Source organism: Copidosoma floridanum, unplaced genomic scaffold (assembly GCF_036245765.1).
Source record: "Copidosoma floridanum isolate Cflo_tuat_1 unplaced genomic scaffold, Cflo_Japanese_pri ptg000024l, whole genome shotgun sequence".
Lineage (NCBI taxonomy): Eukaryota > Metazoa > Arthropoda > Insecta > Hymenoptera > Encyrtidae > Copidosoma > Copidosoma floridanum.
This window is the reverse complement of record NW_028321901.1, coordinates 3,785,201-3,803,279: the sequence shown is the minus strand read 5'-3', so window position 1 is coordinate 3,803,279 and position 18,079 is coordinate 3,785,201. Positions and strand designations below refer to the sequence as shown.

General features: G+C 35.3%; 1 protein-coding gene across 2 annotated transcripts in view; it reads right to left on the bottom strand.

Annotated features, from left to right (window-relative positions):
* Positions 1-522: 522 nt before the first annotated feature.
* Nckx30C (solute carrier family 24 member Nckx30C) overlaps positions 523-18,079 on the bottom strand; it is a 440,887-nt gene continuing 423,330 nt past the window's right edge. For both annotated transcript variants that reach the window (XM_089595020.1, XM_089595021.1), the window contains exon 6: positions 523-763. In XM_089595020.1, coding sequence (XP_089451146.1) covers positions 523-763 — 241 coding nt within the window. The remainder of the gene's footprint in view (positions 764-18,079) is intronic.

The window sequence follows — 18,079 nt, the reverse complement described above, 5'->3', positions numbered from 1 at the left end:
CAATAGATAATAAGATTTTTATATTTAAGAGCAAGTAGTAATAAAACTTGAAGTAAAGTCTTAGTAATCGTTGATTACGAGTACTGTCAATTTCCTATACTAAATACTAATCAACATAAGTTTAGTTATAGCAGTTATTACACTTGATTTTTAGAGATATTTCCAGTCTAACCTGTATTGTTACAAGCATTATCTATATTACTTGCAGGATTTTGAATTTTGCATCGTTCACACTGATTATTTCCTATTATTTTCATGTTTACTAAAATTTGCAAGATGCATTTACTAACAGCTAAAATATTTTCCATCATGGTATATTCTGATTGTTATGATATTCGTGAAAAAATATTTCTGTGTAGCAGAAGTTATAACATTTCATTAAGTCTTTGTGTATTAGGTAGAGTATAAAACGTGGTTGAATAAGTATTTCTGGAACTGTATGTCTTAGTGTACTAAGTAAATGCATCATCAATTTTATACAATTATTTTTTATTTCTTGAACAATTTTTTTTTATTGTGTATTTATACAGGACAAATAATTATTCCATACTCAAACATCAATGAAACTGTGACAAAAACAAAGTATAAAAGAAACATTGTAAATCCTAAGCCTTTGTTCATACGCCATTTGAAAAACGCTATACTTAAAATAACAAAAAGAAGCATGCAAAATAAGATTGCTATGCTGCAAACCATCCCAACAGAATTAACTTCCACAGGTGATCCATAAATAAGTCCATACAAAAGCCATGGTACTGGAAGCCTAAAAAAAAAGTATTATTTTCATGATTATGAGAATAATACTAAACGAAAAGTAAAAATATAAAAGTTCATTATATTTATGTGCATAACTTTGTTGGATCTTTATTTTATAGTTTTTAAAATTTTTCAACAGACAAACTACTACTTAAAAGTCATTTTTTCTTGGTATAATATAAAAACAAAGAATATTTTATGTAAACATGTCAATTTTGAGTATTATTTAATAACATTTTTTTATCAGCATTAAATAATTCAAATTAATTCAAAAATAGACTTAAAATATTTTTTTCATAACATTTTGTTACTGCATGTTCTGTACATAAAACGTGGCATAAAATCTTAAGATTTTTTTACTACTAGTTATTTAAAATTTATTTCTTGTCTCTCCCAATAAAATACAAGGGTAATTCCTGATGCATTTCATCAATTTTTTAATGTTATTAAGAAGATATCTCCTCTCATATATCTAAATTCGTCTAATCATCATTCGGGGACGTTAAAACGTATAAAGAAATGAAACTCAAAATGTTCAATGATAGTAGAACTTCAATAGATTAAGCTGATTATTATTTTTAAATTAATAATACTATCGAAGAAGCAATCACTTACTAGGTTTTCTAATCTATGAAGACAACTTTTTGCGTGCTTTTTGTATGGAGAATATTCCAAGTGATAAAATACAAAATAAATATGAAAAAAATACTTAAGAAAATTTTGTTGATAATATAGATAATGACGCTCTGTCATATCTTAACCAAGTTTTAGAATTAAAAAATAAATCATCTCAATATTTTGATCTACCTAAGACAAAATCAATAAAAAATAAGCAAAGTCTTATGGATAGAAAAATATCTTTGAGGAAGAAAATGCTTATCTCATGTAACCAAAAACAATGGGAAATTGATTTGATTACTGAGGTTGGAGCTTTAATGATTCCGAAAATAGTCTTAGAAATAATTGGCAAAAGAACAGAAGATACGAAAATTTATTTCAAAAATAAAGTATTTATTTTAGGGAAAAGTTTTTGTAAAATACTTCTGTTTATTAAAAATAGTGTTAAAATAACTTATATTTAAAAGACTGTATTATAGATATTTTAATGGATATGATAAGTTTTAAATTTCCAAATCAGTTTTCGTTCTAACAATTAAAAATGAATATGTTACGTGGGTTTCTGGGTACGGGAATAAATAAAAGCGTGACTTGTTGTTAACTTTTGATGTATTAAAATTACCTCTATTTGAGGAAAGTTGTACGTGTATTCTAGTCTTGCGAACCTGGTCCTTTTGCTCTCGCGTCTCTAGCCAATCTCCCTTAACGCTATTGCTTCGTCTCCCTTCCTATGCCTTTTCTTCTCTATTAAGCTACCCTTTTGGACCCAGGCCAGCAGGGGCGCTCGCATGCATGGCTATATGCTATCATACGTAACACGTCTGAGGCCGTGACGCCGACGTCCTCAGTAGCAATTTCCTTCTCGATCTGTATGTCTGCGATAGAGTAGTGTCTGTAGTATATTGTTTGTGTTTTATAGTATTTTTAGTTAGAGAAAAGAAGACGATATTTTAAAACGCCCTGTCCCTACTTCCTATACTGGTTTATTTTGCTGTATTTTATGTGTGTACGTTTTTGTTTATGTTTTGCGCGTTTCCCTCATATAAAAAAATTTGTTTCTAGATTTTCTTAGTTAGTTATGGTACATAACTGCTTACATACATTTTTCTTTTTTTTCTATATTTATTTACGTATAAACTATAAAATCAGTTCACATTCATCCATGAGCAACCGCTACATCCTATTACAATTGTTAGTTACAATTAAAAAAAATATTTTTTTTTGTGTAGTCAGGAATGTTGAGGGTCAAGAACTTACTGCTTGACTTATTTATAGTGGTATTGTTAGTATTGCGTCTTACAGCTAAGTCTTATTATAAATGTATTACTGTTAGTTTTATGTACAGATATATATATATATATCTATATATACACTCATATACATAAATTTCCTTTTTTCCCTTGTATTACATTCCTATTTATAATCTATGTATATATATATATATATATATATATATATATATGGATTTAAGAATATTTTAGTGTAGACTATGCTTTTTACTGTACACGTATTACAATGCATCTACAATTTCCCTCACTTTATGGTACTTATAGTCTACTTATGATGATCAATATATTTTAAGATTTTTGTCGAGGATGCGCTAGTCAAGGTCTTACTGTGTTGAACTTAATTTATTATTCTTATATATACATATTTTTTTTATTCATTTAGATTACTTAGATAATTATTGCCCGTGTATTTGTACGCCACTTAGATTTGTCTTAATTCCTCCCTGTAATATTATTGCTGGTTTTAATGCTAAACTATTGTACAGTGACGTTTTGTTGGCTCTTCGATTGGTGCTTTTTCGCCTTTTACCTCAAATCATTCTATAGCAAGTCAGTATGGGAAACGGCACTTTTATATGACAGTTGTAATAAAGAAAGAGAAGGCATGCTGAGTAAATATACTGAATCTTTGTACCCAACGTACCAGGGGAAAAATGATCTGTTAATAGCTTATTATGTGAATTGATTTTTTTTATAAGGTAAGTATTGCTTGCACTCCTTTTACACATATATTTTCTTGCCTTACATTGAATTCTTATTTTTTTTCTAGCCAATTATTTTTTTCTGTAAAAATGCTTGTAGTAGTTTTCTTATTGAATATAACATCGTTTTTTACTTTTTTCCCATTACTTACATTAGTGGACTCTGAAGGATGTGTTGATTGCGTACGCGATTGAATCATGTACAAAGTGTGCTTTTTCCTTTTCGTCCAATGTCAATTAGAAATGTTTCTCAGCTATAATAGATGTTTGTTCCTTTTTTTGTTCAGGGCTGTGTACATTGTTGGAAGGACAATTTATAGGAAATTCGTGGGTATTTTTAGGCAAAAATTTGTTGTTTTTTTTCTTATTTCTGCATGACCCGCAGATATTTGGTTTTTTTTTTCACTGGACACATACTCTTATTAGCCAATACTAGGGTTTTTGGCTTCTCTTTACATCGTCGTTTATCGAGGTGAGTGTTTTTTTTTTTTATACTGGTGCGTATGTCTTCTGCTGTAGTAGTGTTAACATTTACTAATAATACCGTATGGTATTTCAGTAGCATGGTTTCTTAATAATTCTGGCAATTTATGTCTTATGCTCACTGTGAATTCTTAAGATATGTATCACAGGTGTCTGCTTAGGATGTTCTGACTTTATTTATGAGACTGATTACTCATACTATTCTCTTGGTAGAATTTTTTTCTGTATAAATACACATGTTTGTACGTTTACAAAAATTTTTCTTTAATATCTATTTTACAGCCATTGTTTTTTTCTGAAAACTATATCCTATAGACTTTGCAATGTTGTGTTACTTTGCACGTATATGCTATTGTCATTGGAATGGTGAAATGCTGCCTCAGATTTATTTGAGATTTTGATACCTAACACAGTGGAGGAGATCTTATCTTAAATAACTTCTAAACTCAATGTGTGTGAATATTTTTCTTTGCTTAGTTTCATTTAGTCTTGTTGCGTAAAACAAATTTTCAGAATTTCTAGTAGTTGTTATAATCCTCTGATAACTGTTCAATCCAAACCTTATGATCATCTATGCAATGTTTTCTCTGTGATCTCCAACAGACAATTCTTGAAGTTAAACTAGGCTCTATCTATTTTTGCTGTTGATATTGATAGTAGATAAGGAATCTCAGGATTAACCATGAATAAAGTGATTGAAGGATTATAGCTTAGTGCGCGATTGGTGAAAATTTCCAATTGCAGCTGTATTTCTTAATAATTAAAATCAAAATAATTTGAAAATAAGATTTTTTCTATGAAACTTTGCATGTCTCACGTCATTTAAGATCTACTCATTACACTATTCTGAAGTACGTCACATACAATCGTAAGTGTACTTGTAAATATTTTGTTATTTAATCCTTTTTTTAATTTTTTAATTTTTCTATTTTTTTCTATTGTTAGTAATGTTTTTCTTTTGGTTGTTTCTTTCCATGTCGTTTTTGTTTTTTACAAGTACAATAATAATAATTACTTCTTATTTATTATTATCATTAGTATTATATTTTTTCCTATAGTTCTGAGTGTCAACATATAATTTTCTTATTATAAACAATATCTGTTATTGTTTTTTCTGACAATGCCTTTTTTTTAAGGGTTACAAAATATAATAACCTTATCATTTTTCCTATAACTTATTTTTCGTAAGTTGGGTGATGTGCAGCCAAAAAAAAAATTTGACATACGTATACTCTTATCTTTCTTTATTCCTTTGACCTTTACTTTGCTCGTACGTCCGGGGATCACGATAAAAAAAATTTTTTTTTTGTACGTATTTATTAATATTGTTTCTTTAGAAAGGGTTGTATTAATTATCTGAATGTCTGTTAGTTACGCAGTTATTAGTTATTTAATAATTTCTCTCCGTATAACTTGCTGTTTACTCACGGCTTGTCTAAGGGCCGCAAACTGAAGAGAAATAACGATTTTTCCCACGAAATATATTTACCCACAAATGTTTCTGTGTATCCTGTCTTTCTATACAATACTATATTGGTATACAAACTTTATAATTTCTATATTCTGCATTACTTTTATCATTATTATTATTAGGATTATTATTATTATTATTATTATTATTATTATTATTATGGTGATTATTACTATCATTATTATCATCACTATTGTCGTTGTATTATCGTCAGTAAATGGCTTGCAGTCACTTTAAGGGTCTGGTGGTGGTGGTGGTTCAGGTAGGGGCCTAATGTGCTTTTCGTTAGCCTTCTCCTTTTCTTCTTTTTTCTCGCTCTCTTCATAGCTTTCCGTATCCCACGTGTCCTTTTCACTATTCTCTCCATCTCGTTTGGTTACAGATTGGTCACTGTTATCTCCTTTAAGATTTTCTTCTGTGTTATCTCGAGGTTTCTGGTTATAGGGGTCGTCGTCTTGATTATTATTATTATTTTTAGGTGAGTAATTGCGACTGGTTTTCTCTACGAGTGCTTGATACTGTTGGCTTTTAAGATGTGTGTGCTTGAATTCCGCGTGTTTACCCCCCATGAATTATTGGTATACTGTCTTATTGGGTGACACTTGCAGGTGTATGCATACGTTTGCTTCATACTGTTGTGAGAACGTAAAAGTGCATTCTCCATCGCTGAATTCATGACTGTTATTAAGTATTTGTTTCGATCTTTTTGGATCCTTACATTTATTTACCCATTCTGACCTGCACAGTACTTCTTTAAGTTTTTCTGTTAATTCGGCCAACCCTATCACCTGTCTAGCTTTTTGCTCTCTCTCTTTTTCTGCTCTTTCCACTACCTCGGTGTTCCATGCTAGTTCAAATCCCCAATGCTGCTCTGACTCAGCTTTCCTTTGCGTTGCTGACAGTGTATCACAATGCGAAATAATAATTTTCTTTGAGTTGCGCGATTATTTGATGGTGTTAAAGAAATCTGGGATTTTCCTATGTAGTGTATTTCATTGACGTTTACAAGTTCTGTGTTGTATCTTCTTTGCTGCATCTCATTTAGAAACGGTGTGCTCGTTGTTTTCACTTTTTTTTTTATATTTTTTTCTTTGCGCATGTACGCTCGCTTATTGTCTGATGGCTCTTGCGAAAAGACATCTTCTTTGTCATTTTCCGCTTCAAAGGATATCTTAATGTGTCTTATCTTTTGATTTTTCCGTTATCTCCCGTTCTGGTCCATGATCTCTATCACTGTAGCTGATGGTGCTTGATATGTGTTTGCTTGCTCCAAGTTTACTAAATTTTTTTAAATTACTTTCTTGACTGACTCGTCTGAGTCAGATATTTCTCCTTTATCTTTTTATTTTTTCATATCAAATTCCTCTGTCTCCCTGTACGCATCTTAAACATGCGTGCTGGTGGCGCGTTTACGTCTTCGGGATTGTCCCTTTCCTATTTTTTTGCGAGCTCATAGAGCTCCCAGTGGGGCAGTTCTGGATTCTCCTCCCCTTCTTTGATTATTGGGTTACGAGACAGGGCATCCAGTGCCTTGTTTATTTTTCTGGGTCTGTAAACATTACTAAACTCGTATCCCCGAAGTTCTGCCTTCAACCTTATAAATCATAAGTCCGGCTTCTTTGATGCATGAAAATGCTTGAGCGGTTCGTGGTCCGTTACGACTGTAAATTTACGACCAAAAAATGTGGTCTACATTGCTCTTTGGCATACACTATTGCCAACAATTCGTTATCGTACATCAGGTACCGTAGTTCGCTGCCTTTCAAACATATGGACGCGTATTCACAAGAGTGGTATGAGCCTATTTCTCCATTGCTCAAAATTGCTCCGATGGCGTAGTCGGATGTGTCGGTTGTTACTGTAAACTTTTTACTTATATCAGCACTTGCTCGCTACATAAAGCGTGTTTTAGATTTACGAATGCCTATTCCTCTGTCTCTCCCTATTTGAGCTCAATAGTTTTTCTTGTCAACTTTGAAAGTACTTGGGCTATTTTTTTATAGTCCCTTATCTATAGTATCCTGTCATAAATCATCCATAGTATCCCGAAAGCCTACGAAATTGTTTTATTTTCTTGGCATTTGTAGATCTTGGGAAGTCGTTTATGGCCTCAGTCGTCTTTGGACTCTTTTTTATTTTTCCGTTGCCAACAATGTCTCCCAGTACCTTTGCCTCGTGCTTGAAAAATTGGCATTTCTTTGGCTCTATCTACAGATTTTTCCCGAACACCACAATATCATCCATATGTATTTTGATTTCATGGCCCTGCAGTTCTGCGAGTGCTAGTGTTATCACTGGAATAAAGGTATTTGGTGAGTCGTAGCATCCCATCGGCATTCTCTTATATTGGTAGTGCCCTTTAGGGCCTGAGAATATGGTCTTGTGTGCATCATTCTCATGTATTTCTACCTGCAAAACCTGCTCTTCAAGTGTATTACGGTTATGTATTGCGTGGCCACCAGATTTTCTAAAATTGTATTTGAAAATAGTAACGGGTAGCATGAGCCCACCGTTATCTTACTTAAGAGCTGAAAGTCTGTAATGACTCTCTAGCGTTTTTCCCCATTGGGCCTAGATTTTTTGGCACAATCCATGCGTTGGAGCTATACGGCGATTTTGATGGCTCGATTATACCTTTCTTTAACAATTTATTTATTTCCGTCTGCATTTGTTCCCTTAATTTTACAGGGTATCGGGCCCTTTTTACAGTAATGGATCTATCTATTGTTGTTTGTATCGTATATTTCAATAAATTTATTGCCTTTAGTGGTTTACCCACTAGGCTAAATACTAGATGGTTAAATTCTATTAGTTCTCGAAAGTGTCTTATTTCTTCTTTGTTGCAGCTTGACGACAAGTTTAATTATTTCTTCAACCCGTTCTCGCATGCTTGCTTTTTGACTAGTGTATTGTACCTCCGTATTGCTATAATTTTTTTTTGCCTTCCTCCTTTGCTCAACGCTCATTTTCTTAAACATCTAGAAATTTGGCGTGGTCTAACCCTGCCTGATTTTTTTTAGTTCTCGCTTGATTCTAAATTAAAAAGTCTAATTATTGTATTTCACAAGCCTCCAGCATCATCCCTTTTGATGCCAAACGGTTCTGCCTTTCACGCAGTCTTGCATTCTAGTAACTCTACTTCCGGTAATGGTACCTTTAGTTTTTTGTTCGTTGTATTTATCATTTCGGCATACACTTTGCCCTCTTTATTTTCTGCTATAAAATTCCCAAACAGGATTTCCTCTTTTATATTATGTAATGGAACCCAGCCAACTTTAAAATTGTCTTTAGTTTTTTTTACGTGCGTGAATATTATTTTTCTCGTTTTTGCCGTAATCTAAAAATATTTCCACTAGTATAGGTAAATCTCGGTGCCGTTTAATATTAGTACTTGGCTTCCGGCTCTTATAAGGCCATCATATAATTTAAACATATCCCAGCTGGAGAAACATGGAGAAAAAATAGGCTCCGAGTCCTATGCTGCGCGTGTATATGCGTTGACTGTTTCACGCCATGTTAAATTTATCACCCTCTCAAGTGGCCCATATTACATTCCAATTGCTTCACCTAGTGTCGGTAGATTACGGCAAGTTACCTGGTAATTATGCGAAGCCTGTAGTCCATAGAAACATTGTTTTATTGACTCTTCTTCTGCGTCTTTTTTAACAACATTTTTAGAACGAAGTTCTTTATGTCGCGTTACTCGGGGGGCTGGAATTTTAAAACCGACAGATTTTTTTTTTTTTTGAATCAGAAGTCTCTTCCACTCAAGTTTCATCCCTTACCCCGTCCCCCTCACCTACTGTTCTCTACACACTTCCCCTCTCCTCACTATATATGTATATCTGCCAACCGTGTCATGTTACTCTTCTGCACACCTTCATCCTTTACCCAAAGCAATTAATTTTTTAACAAATTTTAATTTTATTTTCCCACAGTAATTTTTCTTTGACTTTGTATTTTTTTCTTTTACAATTCTAGAAAAAAAAAACAAAAAAAAAAAAAAAAGTTTTCCCATAAAGAGATTTGAACCCTCGACCTCCTGCATATATGGGTCCTGTACCTTACCCACTCTGCTATGAGCGCTGCCGGCTATAGAAACTCAGCTTCTTGTACTTATTGTGTGGTTCGTAACTATGATATTCCATTTTTATACGCATTCACTTATACTACTATAATTTAATTAGCATAAATATGGTTATGTAGATTTAATATAATAAGACGCGTTATTACGCATTAAATATTTGTATTTTATGGACTTGATGCAGGACGAGTAAACTGCTCCCTGGGTACCACAAACCTGACACTCGACGGTCGGCTTAGTATTGGGGTTCCCTGGGGGTTTTCTCATTTGGCAATTTCGTGCCTGATGTCCTTTGGCTCCACACGCGTAGCAGATCACCTCCGGGCACTGCGCTGAACGATGTCCCACAGCCCGGCAAGTGTAACACGTGGTGAAGAAACCATTATTTCCTTTAGGTCCCCTTGGCTGATCGCCTGCTTAAGAATTAGAAAAATGAAAAAAAAGAAATAAAGGTTATACAAAAGAATGAAAAAAAAAGTAATTAAATTAAATATGAGAAAAAAGGAATGATATGTGAAAAAAAGGGAATGAAAAAAAAAAGATTAAATATGAAAATAAGAAAGAAATTAAATAAAGGAAATACAAAAAAATAAAAAAAAATGTAATAAAATGAAATATAAAAAAAATAAAACAAGAAATGAAAAAAAATAAATAAAACAAGAAATAAAGAAGAAAAAAAAAAATGTAATAAAATGAAATATGAAAAAAAATAAAACAAGAAATGGAAGAAAAAAAAAAAAAAAAAAACAACAAACAACAAACCAGGGGGATTAATGGGTCATGGGACCCACGGTAAGAGCGAAGTTCTGTAAACATGACATGAGTATAAAAACACAATTTCTCAGGTAACAAGGGGGTCGCCAGACCCGTAGGAAGAACAAAGCTCTATAAACGTAAGTACCGCATTCATGTAGTTCACCAAACAAAAACTTGAAAAACGGATAAAAAAATAAAATAAAATAAATAGTTCAGTACTCACGATGGTTAAACTTCGTGAGTACTGTATTTATGCACGACATTCTCACGAAGTACAACCATTGTGAGTACTGAACTATTTATTTTATTATATTTTTTTATTCGTTGTTCAAGTTTTTGTTTGATGAACAACATAAATGCGGTACTTACGTTTATAGAGCTTTGTTCTTCCTACGGGTCTGGCGACCCCCTTGTTACCTGAGAAATTGTGTTTTTATACTCACGTCATGTTTAAAGAACTTCGTTCTTACCGTGGGTCCCATGACCCATTTATCCCCCCTGGTTTGTTGTTTGTTGTTTGTTGTTGTTTTTTTTCCATTTCTTGTTTTATTTTTTTTCATATTTCATTTTGTTACATTTTTTTTTTTCTTTATTTCTTGTTTTATTTATTTTTTTTCATTTCTTGTTTTATTTTTTTTCGTATTTCATTTTATTACATTTTTTTTCATTTTTTTGTATTTCCTTTATTTAATTTCTTTCTTATTTTCATATTTAATTTTTTTTTTTTCATTCCCTTTTTTTCATATATCATTCCTTTTTTTTCATATTTAATTTAATTACTTTTTTTTTCATTCTTTTGTATAACCTTTATTTCTTTTTTTTCATTTTTCTAATTCTTAAGCAGGCGATCAGCCAAGGGGGAGCTGAAGGAAATAATGGTTTCTTCACCACGTGTTACACTTGCCGGGCTGTGGGACATTGTTCAGTGCAGTGCCCGGAGGTGATCTGCTACGCGTGTGGAGCCAAAGGACACCAGGCACGAAATTGCCAAATGAGAAAACCCCCAGGGAACCCCAATACTAAGCCGACAGTCGAGTGTCAGGTTTATGGTACCTAGGGAGCAGTTTTCTCGTCCTGCCCCAAATGTGAGTTCTGGCGTAAAACAATGGAAAACGGGGCGTACGGAGGCCAGAATTAAACGAGTTAATTTCTGCAACCCCCGCGTTCCGTCCGAGACTAGGGTTAAGGGAAAACAGGATCGAGACGAGACCCCGAGAAGAAGTTGAGAGTAAATTAAGTGATTCGGTGAGGTTAGAAGAAAGTGAAGGGCCGAGAACCAACAGCGAAAAAACGTGGATTTTGGGAGCAGATAGCCAATTGGTTTTGGTCCCTAGGAAGACTCTCCAAGAGCCACAGAGTAAGAGTAAGGGCAAATGGACGGGGATACCGTCAGAGGATGAGCGAGTGCAAGCGACTAACGATGTTTAGAAAGCGGCTGAATTCTCTCGGAAAAGTTTAGACAGGCTGAGAGAAAGGAGCGCGGAACAAGCGTTAAAGTTAAGAGAAGCTGCAGCAAAAGAGGAACCGAAGGGTAAATACGGGGGGATGAGTGAAAGGTTAGAGGTGTGGTCTCCGAGTAGGGATAGAGATATGGGGAAAACGAAGGGGATGTTGGTCGCGTGGAAAGACCGAGATCCAATATGGCAGTCACGGGAAAGAGAGTGGAAACAAAAAGTGAACAAGAAAAAGGAGTCGGTTTGGTACACGAAGGAAGTATCGGGTCTGGACGAAGACTGCGACGTCCAAGTGGATAACTTTGAGGGTGATCGAGGCTTAAAAACGGAAAGAGTTCGTTATAATGAGGAAGTCTTCGAGCCAGATTCTGAGAATGCTAGGACGACCACAGATTGGGAAATTAAGCTACAAGAAAAAGGAGAGAAGGTTTCGACTTCCAAGAAAGAAGGTGAGCTTCAGCAGATCAACGTAGAGGATCTTCAAGATTTTTTCGTTAAGGTCTTTGAAGATAAGGATAGGGACATTTCGGGGAAACGTAACCAGAGTGCGGTTCTTTCGACAACTAAAGTAGTGCCAGAAAGCTATAGATTAGGAGCGTCTAGTTTGTTTGAGTTGGAAGGCGTAAAAAATACAAGAAATAAGGTAAAAGATAGAGGAGGACATTTAGCCGAAGGAGGATCGTATGAGACCATTTCGAGTGCGAAGAGCGAAAACCTACCGTATCTTTCGGTGAAGTGGGGAGGGAAAAAGTACGGCGCTCTTCTAGATACTGGAGCTCAGTCTTCGATTATTGGACCCAAATTAGCGGAACGATTCAAAGAAAAATTGGAGCCATCTAATGCGGTAATTGTTGGGGTTAACAATACTTTCTCTAAAGCATTGGGCACGTTGAAAATTAGTTGCGAAATCGATGGTCATAGTAGAGAGATACCGGTTAAAGCGGTTAACGAAATTAATCAAGATATAGTGTTCGGACGCGATTTTCAGGAGGCGTTTGATCTAGATCTCCGGTTAAATCGGGGGTTATTTCGAGTCTTTGAGGGAAAGTGGCATCCATTAAAGGGGTTAGGGAATTCGTCAGAAGATACAGTATGTGTAGATTGTACTAGTATTAAGAATATCTCGGTCAATTAAGGGACGGGAGTGTAGGCTAGCGGAACAACACCAAGTTGCCGACGGTCTAGATTAGACATGAAACGAGAGAAAGAGCAGTCGTGAGGAGGGTGCATGTGTCATAGCAAACGAGATGATTAGCTTAGGATAACCGAATCCTGAAAGGTAGGGGGGAATTTAGGATATTCCGGCAAGAGTCTTCCGGTTTCGTTCGTTTTTTTTTTGCAGATAAGGTGAAGTCAACCCAAGTCCAAGGAGGAGTAAAGATTGAGGAGAGAAGGGAAGAGAAAATCAGGAAAGACAAGTTGACTAGAACAGAGAAGAGGAGGAGAAGGAATATACCCAAGGGGTAAGGAGGCGGATATAAATATAGACAAAGAGATGAGAACGAAGCGACTTCATTTGTTCTACGGTTTGATAAACCGAGAGATAGAGAGAGAGAGAAGGAGAACAGAGGGAAGGAGAGAGAGTTGAGAGAAATGAAATACCAAGAGATGGTGAACCGGTGAAAGGGGGGGAGAGTTAAGGAGCAGAGAGAGGGCGGAGACACCAAAGAAAGAGAGAGAGGAAGAGAAGATTAAGAGAGAAAGAGAAGATCAAGAGAGAAAGAGAAGATCAAGAGAGAAAGAGAAGTTCAAGAGAGAAAGAGAAGATCAAGAGAGAAAGAGAAGATCAAGAGAGAAAGAGAAGATCAAGAGAGAAAGAGAAGATCAAGAGAGAAAGAGAAGATCAAGAGACCAAGAGGAGATCAAGGGAGGAAGAACTGCATGAACAGGAAGTGGGAGAGAGAGAGAGAGAGATAAAGACGAATAAGGGAAGCGCTGGGCCAGATTAATCATTATTTATTTCAGGAAACTCAGGGACCCATATGAGGAGAGACCAGGAACCATCGCTAGAGTCCCGAGGTAAGCGTCGTTTCGTTCTAAAATGAGGTGGTCATCGATGATTTACGGCTTGGACATTCGGGGGAATGTCTAGCCTAGGAGGGGGGTTTGTGACGTGGTAGCTAAAGCTATCGCGTCACTGTATACCTATATTTCGGGACAAGTCATCGGCGGCTACCGAGTCCTGGAATAACATATAAATTTTCTATATGGAAATCTATAACACATTACTGAATGTGTGTTCTCGGTGCCACGGACTACGAGCCAGAGGAGAAAGAAGGACCGAAGACCATAAAAGGGATTAAAAGTGTGTGAGGTATGATTGGGTGAGCATGTTTGTAGATAGAGAAGGAGAGAGGCGAGGGCTCGTGACACGTCGGAGAGGTGTGAGCACCGAGCGGCCGCGTCGATTCTCTAGTTTTTGAAACCTCCAATAATTTACCGGTTTTTAGGCGTGTTGGAGATTTTTCGGATACATGGGAGGGGCGCGCACATTTGTTGAAGTGTACTTCCATAAAGCAGTCAGTATCGCGTGGAGCGGCATAGAGATCAGATAGGAAAGAGAGAGTGATTGGATATAGGGAAAAGGGACAGGTAGAGCTGAGAGTGAAGAAAGGGATTCAAAAGGAGAGCATAGGAGAACACCAAACAATACTGCCCGAGAGTTAACCGTGCCGCCGAGCCTACGCGACGATTGAGACGAACTCCAGGTAGCACCGGGTGACGGCGAGTACAGAGAGAAGGTCACTTCACGGAGGACGGTGCACTAGGTGTTATTTCGAGGTAAAGGTTTGGAGACAATACGATTGAGTCAGGATAAATGGGTGTAGGATCTGTATAGGGATAGAAGGGATTGAATTGAGCGGAAGGTATGCTTGAGGTTGTGTCCGTGTGTGTGTGTGTAACCTAGGTGCCGGCCACTAACAGTCGAACCAGGGAGGAGTTCGGCGAAGAGGACGACCGGAGGTGACAGCACGAAGATATCTACCTCGAGAATAGTGTGCCAATATATATATGTATATATATATATATATATATATATATATATATATATATATATATATATATATATATAAATATAAATATAAATGTAGAGAGAGAGAGAGAGAGGCGACGTTGTGAAGAGTGTGCATTGAGGCGAATAAATAGCGCGAGAGCGCTGTGAAAATTTATATCCGCGAGTGTTTATTGAGAAGTAGTGCCCCCATTTGCCCCCTTCTATTTTCCTTTTAGGAGTGTCTGGTGTTCCCGAGCCAGACACCTGTGGCAGACCTCCCGGAGGAGAGATATCCAGAGTGTAGAGACATGGTAAGAAATGAAGTGAGAGTTTTGTGAGGGGATCCGGGGCGGCTGTTTATCGGCTAGAAAAATCCTCGTCACAACTTCTTTTATTCATTTATTTATTTGCTTATTCATTCATTTAAAAAAAAACCAGTGGACAGTGGGTGGTTGGGTACCCAAGTAAGAAGTTATACTTCTATAAAATTATATGGCAGATAATATAATTATAAAATATTCAATATCCAAAATATGATTTTTGACACACCGTGCGCGGGTAACAAGATTATGAGCCACATTAGATGGCTCATAATTTCGTTTTCCGCGCACGAGTGTCGAAAAGTTGTATACACCACACGTGCAAGAGGTTAGATGATTGACAAATGCGTGTCTTTGCATACTCGCTAGCGCTCGTGTGCGAACTGACAAGCATGCGTCAATTGCCTTCCTCGCACACTAGTATCGTAACGTACCAAGTATACAGAAAATTAAGAAAAACCATTGTGTGGTATAGTTGTTCAACATCAAATTAGTATTACACTCATTAACTATATAGAATTTATATATTCGTGCTCTAGCAATTAACTTTAGTATTTTGTAACCAATAGCGTGCGTACGATGGTCCTGCGTGACCACTAATCACAGCGCTCTACGTTTAAGTTACTTTGGCTGCTCGCGACTGCTCGCCTGTAAGCATTTAGACAGTCCGCACCGATCGCTCGTCTAGTGAACCACAGTGTGGTCACTGTGTACACCAACCAAGCAAACATTTTCTCGAGTAAATTGTTTTAAATAGAAAGAGAAAATATCTTGTGTAATTTACTCGCATGACTCAAACAACAACATTTTTAGTTAAATTATATTAGTAAAATAACTGTTCTTCAACTTCGTTCAATATCCTTAAACTAGCGCACATAAAACGTAATTTTGTAATTCACCACAGTTTTTTAATTTTTTTTCTCATCAAGTGTTGTGATTTCTGCTGTTAATATACTTTATTATTTTGTTATATACAAAAGGTGTGAGTGTTAATCTTTCAACAAAACCAAGCAATTTGGCTCCCACTCTTTTTCCTCGCAACCGGTAAATCAAATCATACAGTCCACAATCATTAGGTTTTCAATCCCAAACAATAGTTTTGTTAAATAGGGTAGTACAACATGCCAATGAATGTCCATTCAGGACGTTCATAACACATAGTATGTTACATTTAAAAAAATTTATATTGAACATGTAACCTTATGAAAAAATAACGTTCAAAGGCATTAATATGATTTGTAGAAATCTCCTAATTTTTTGGGCCCAAAAGATTACTTTTAGATAAACCTATCGAATTTCCAAATGGACCCACGAGTAGGTTTAAAATAAATTTAGAATGAGGGAATAAAGTGTGCGTAAAAGCATATATGTGAGTACATCCACATGAGAAAAACAATTACTAGCTTTACTGCACACATTAGCGTTTCTCCACGCGTTTTTCTTGCTTCTCTGAACTTTTCTTCTGGTTACTATGCAAGGAACATCCTTAAATCAAAAAATTACTTTGATTACGAATGGAAAAATTGTAAAAGAGTTAAACACAAAAAAAATTAATTATTGCATTAGCACAGTACAAAAAATTTTTTTTTTAATTTTAAAAAATTTTAAAAAAGTATAAAAAATTGCGTAAGCGATTGTTTATTTATTCTAAAAGTAACAAATAAATGTAACACAGTGAATGTTTATTGTTAAAAAATATGAAAGCTGGTTCGCTATTATATACGTATTTCGCTATTATAAAAAATTTATTTAATAATTTATCTAATTATTTAATGTTTACTCAAACCAAACGAATAAGTACACAGTAAATAAAAATTTGCATTGAAAATAAGCAATAAACTGTACGCCAAAATAAAGTTATCGAGCTTCTTATGTCGAGCACGCTCATAGCAGAGTGGGTAAGGGCCATGACCAGCGTGCAGAAGAATGGAGGTTCAAATCTTCTTGGACACTGCTTTTTTTCCTTAGAACTGGTTTAAAAAAAAGAAATGAAATTCAAAATGTATGGTGTGCTGATGTGTGGTGTGTAGAGAAAAGCAGAAGTACGTCATGGGGGTCTAGGGGAAGGGGGAAAATCAAGCAAAATCCACTTCTGTGACACTTTTTCTGAAGGTCACAATCTGAAATCGTTGATTTACCCTCGTGCATAACGTATTTGTAGAAGTTTAACTTTAAAAAATTTTTCTTTGCATGGGATGTTTATCGCTTGTATATGAAGAAATTTTTGTGTATGCAATTATGTATCACTGCCAATGTCGTAAAAATTTTAGATTTCGTAATAATATCAATGCATAAAAATTATCCCTCTGAGTGCATGTTATTCTTGGGGGTTATGAGTATAGTATATAAACACCAATTAAAATTTACTTACCAGATCTCTGTCAAAATGGTTAGTATGATGATAATCCTGTGTATGTCCATAAGTTAGCCTTTCGATCCTACATATTTAATTTCTGTCCGTATTTCCCTGGATTTGGTGAATAATAGTTGTCTAGTGTTCTGGTATATTGTTTCGCTGGCTTGATGTGCGATTACTCTTTCTTATTGCTGGACTATTCCCACAGCAGTGTAGAGAACTTTTTTTTCGATTATATCTTTTTTTTTCCTCTACTTTTTTAAGTTTCCTTATATTTTAGTACTTGAGATGCTGAGTTTAGCGCCTGGTACTTATGATACATTTTTCGATTAGCGAAATTTTTTTTTTTTTTTTTTTTTTATAGTTTTACTTTATTATGTTAATTAATCAAAAAAAAAATTTTGTTTCGTGAGACAAAGTGGTTTTCTAACACTAAGCAGACCGTAAAAAAATTGTCTGTATCCCTTTTCTGACACCAGCTGTTACGTGGGCTTCTTGGTGCGGAAATACATAAAAGCGTGACTTGTTGTTAATTTATGCTTTATAAGAATTACCTTTATTTGAGGGAAGTTGCGCGTGTATTCTAGTCTCGTGAACCTGGTCCTTTTACTCTCGCGTCTCTAGCTAATCTCTCTTTACTCCATTGCTTCGTCTCCCTTTCTATGCCTTCTCTTCTCTATTCCTCTTATCTTTTGAGCCCTGGCCATCGAGGGCGCACACACGCATAGCTATATGCTATCGTACGTAACAAATGTCTAATAATTCATGTTTTTAAATATGTGTTGATTGAAATAGT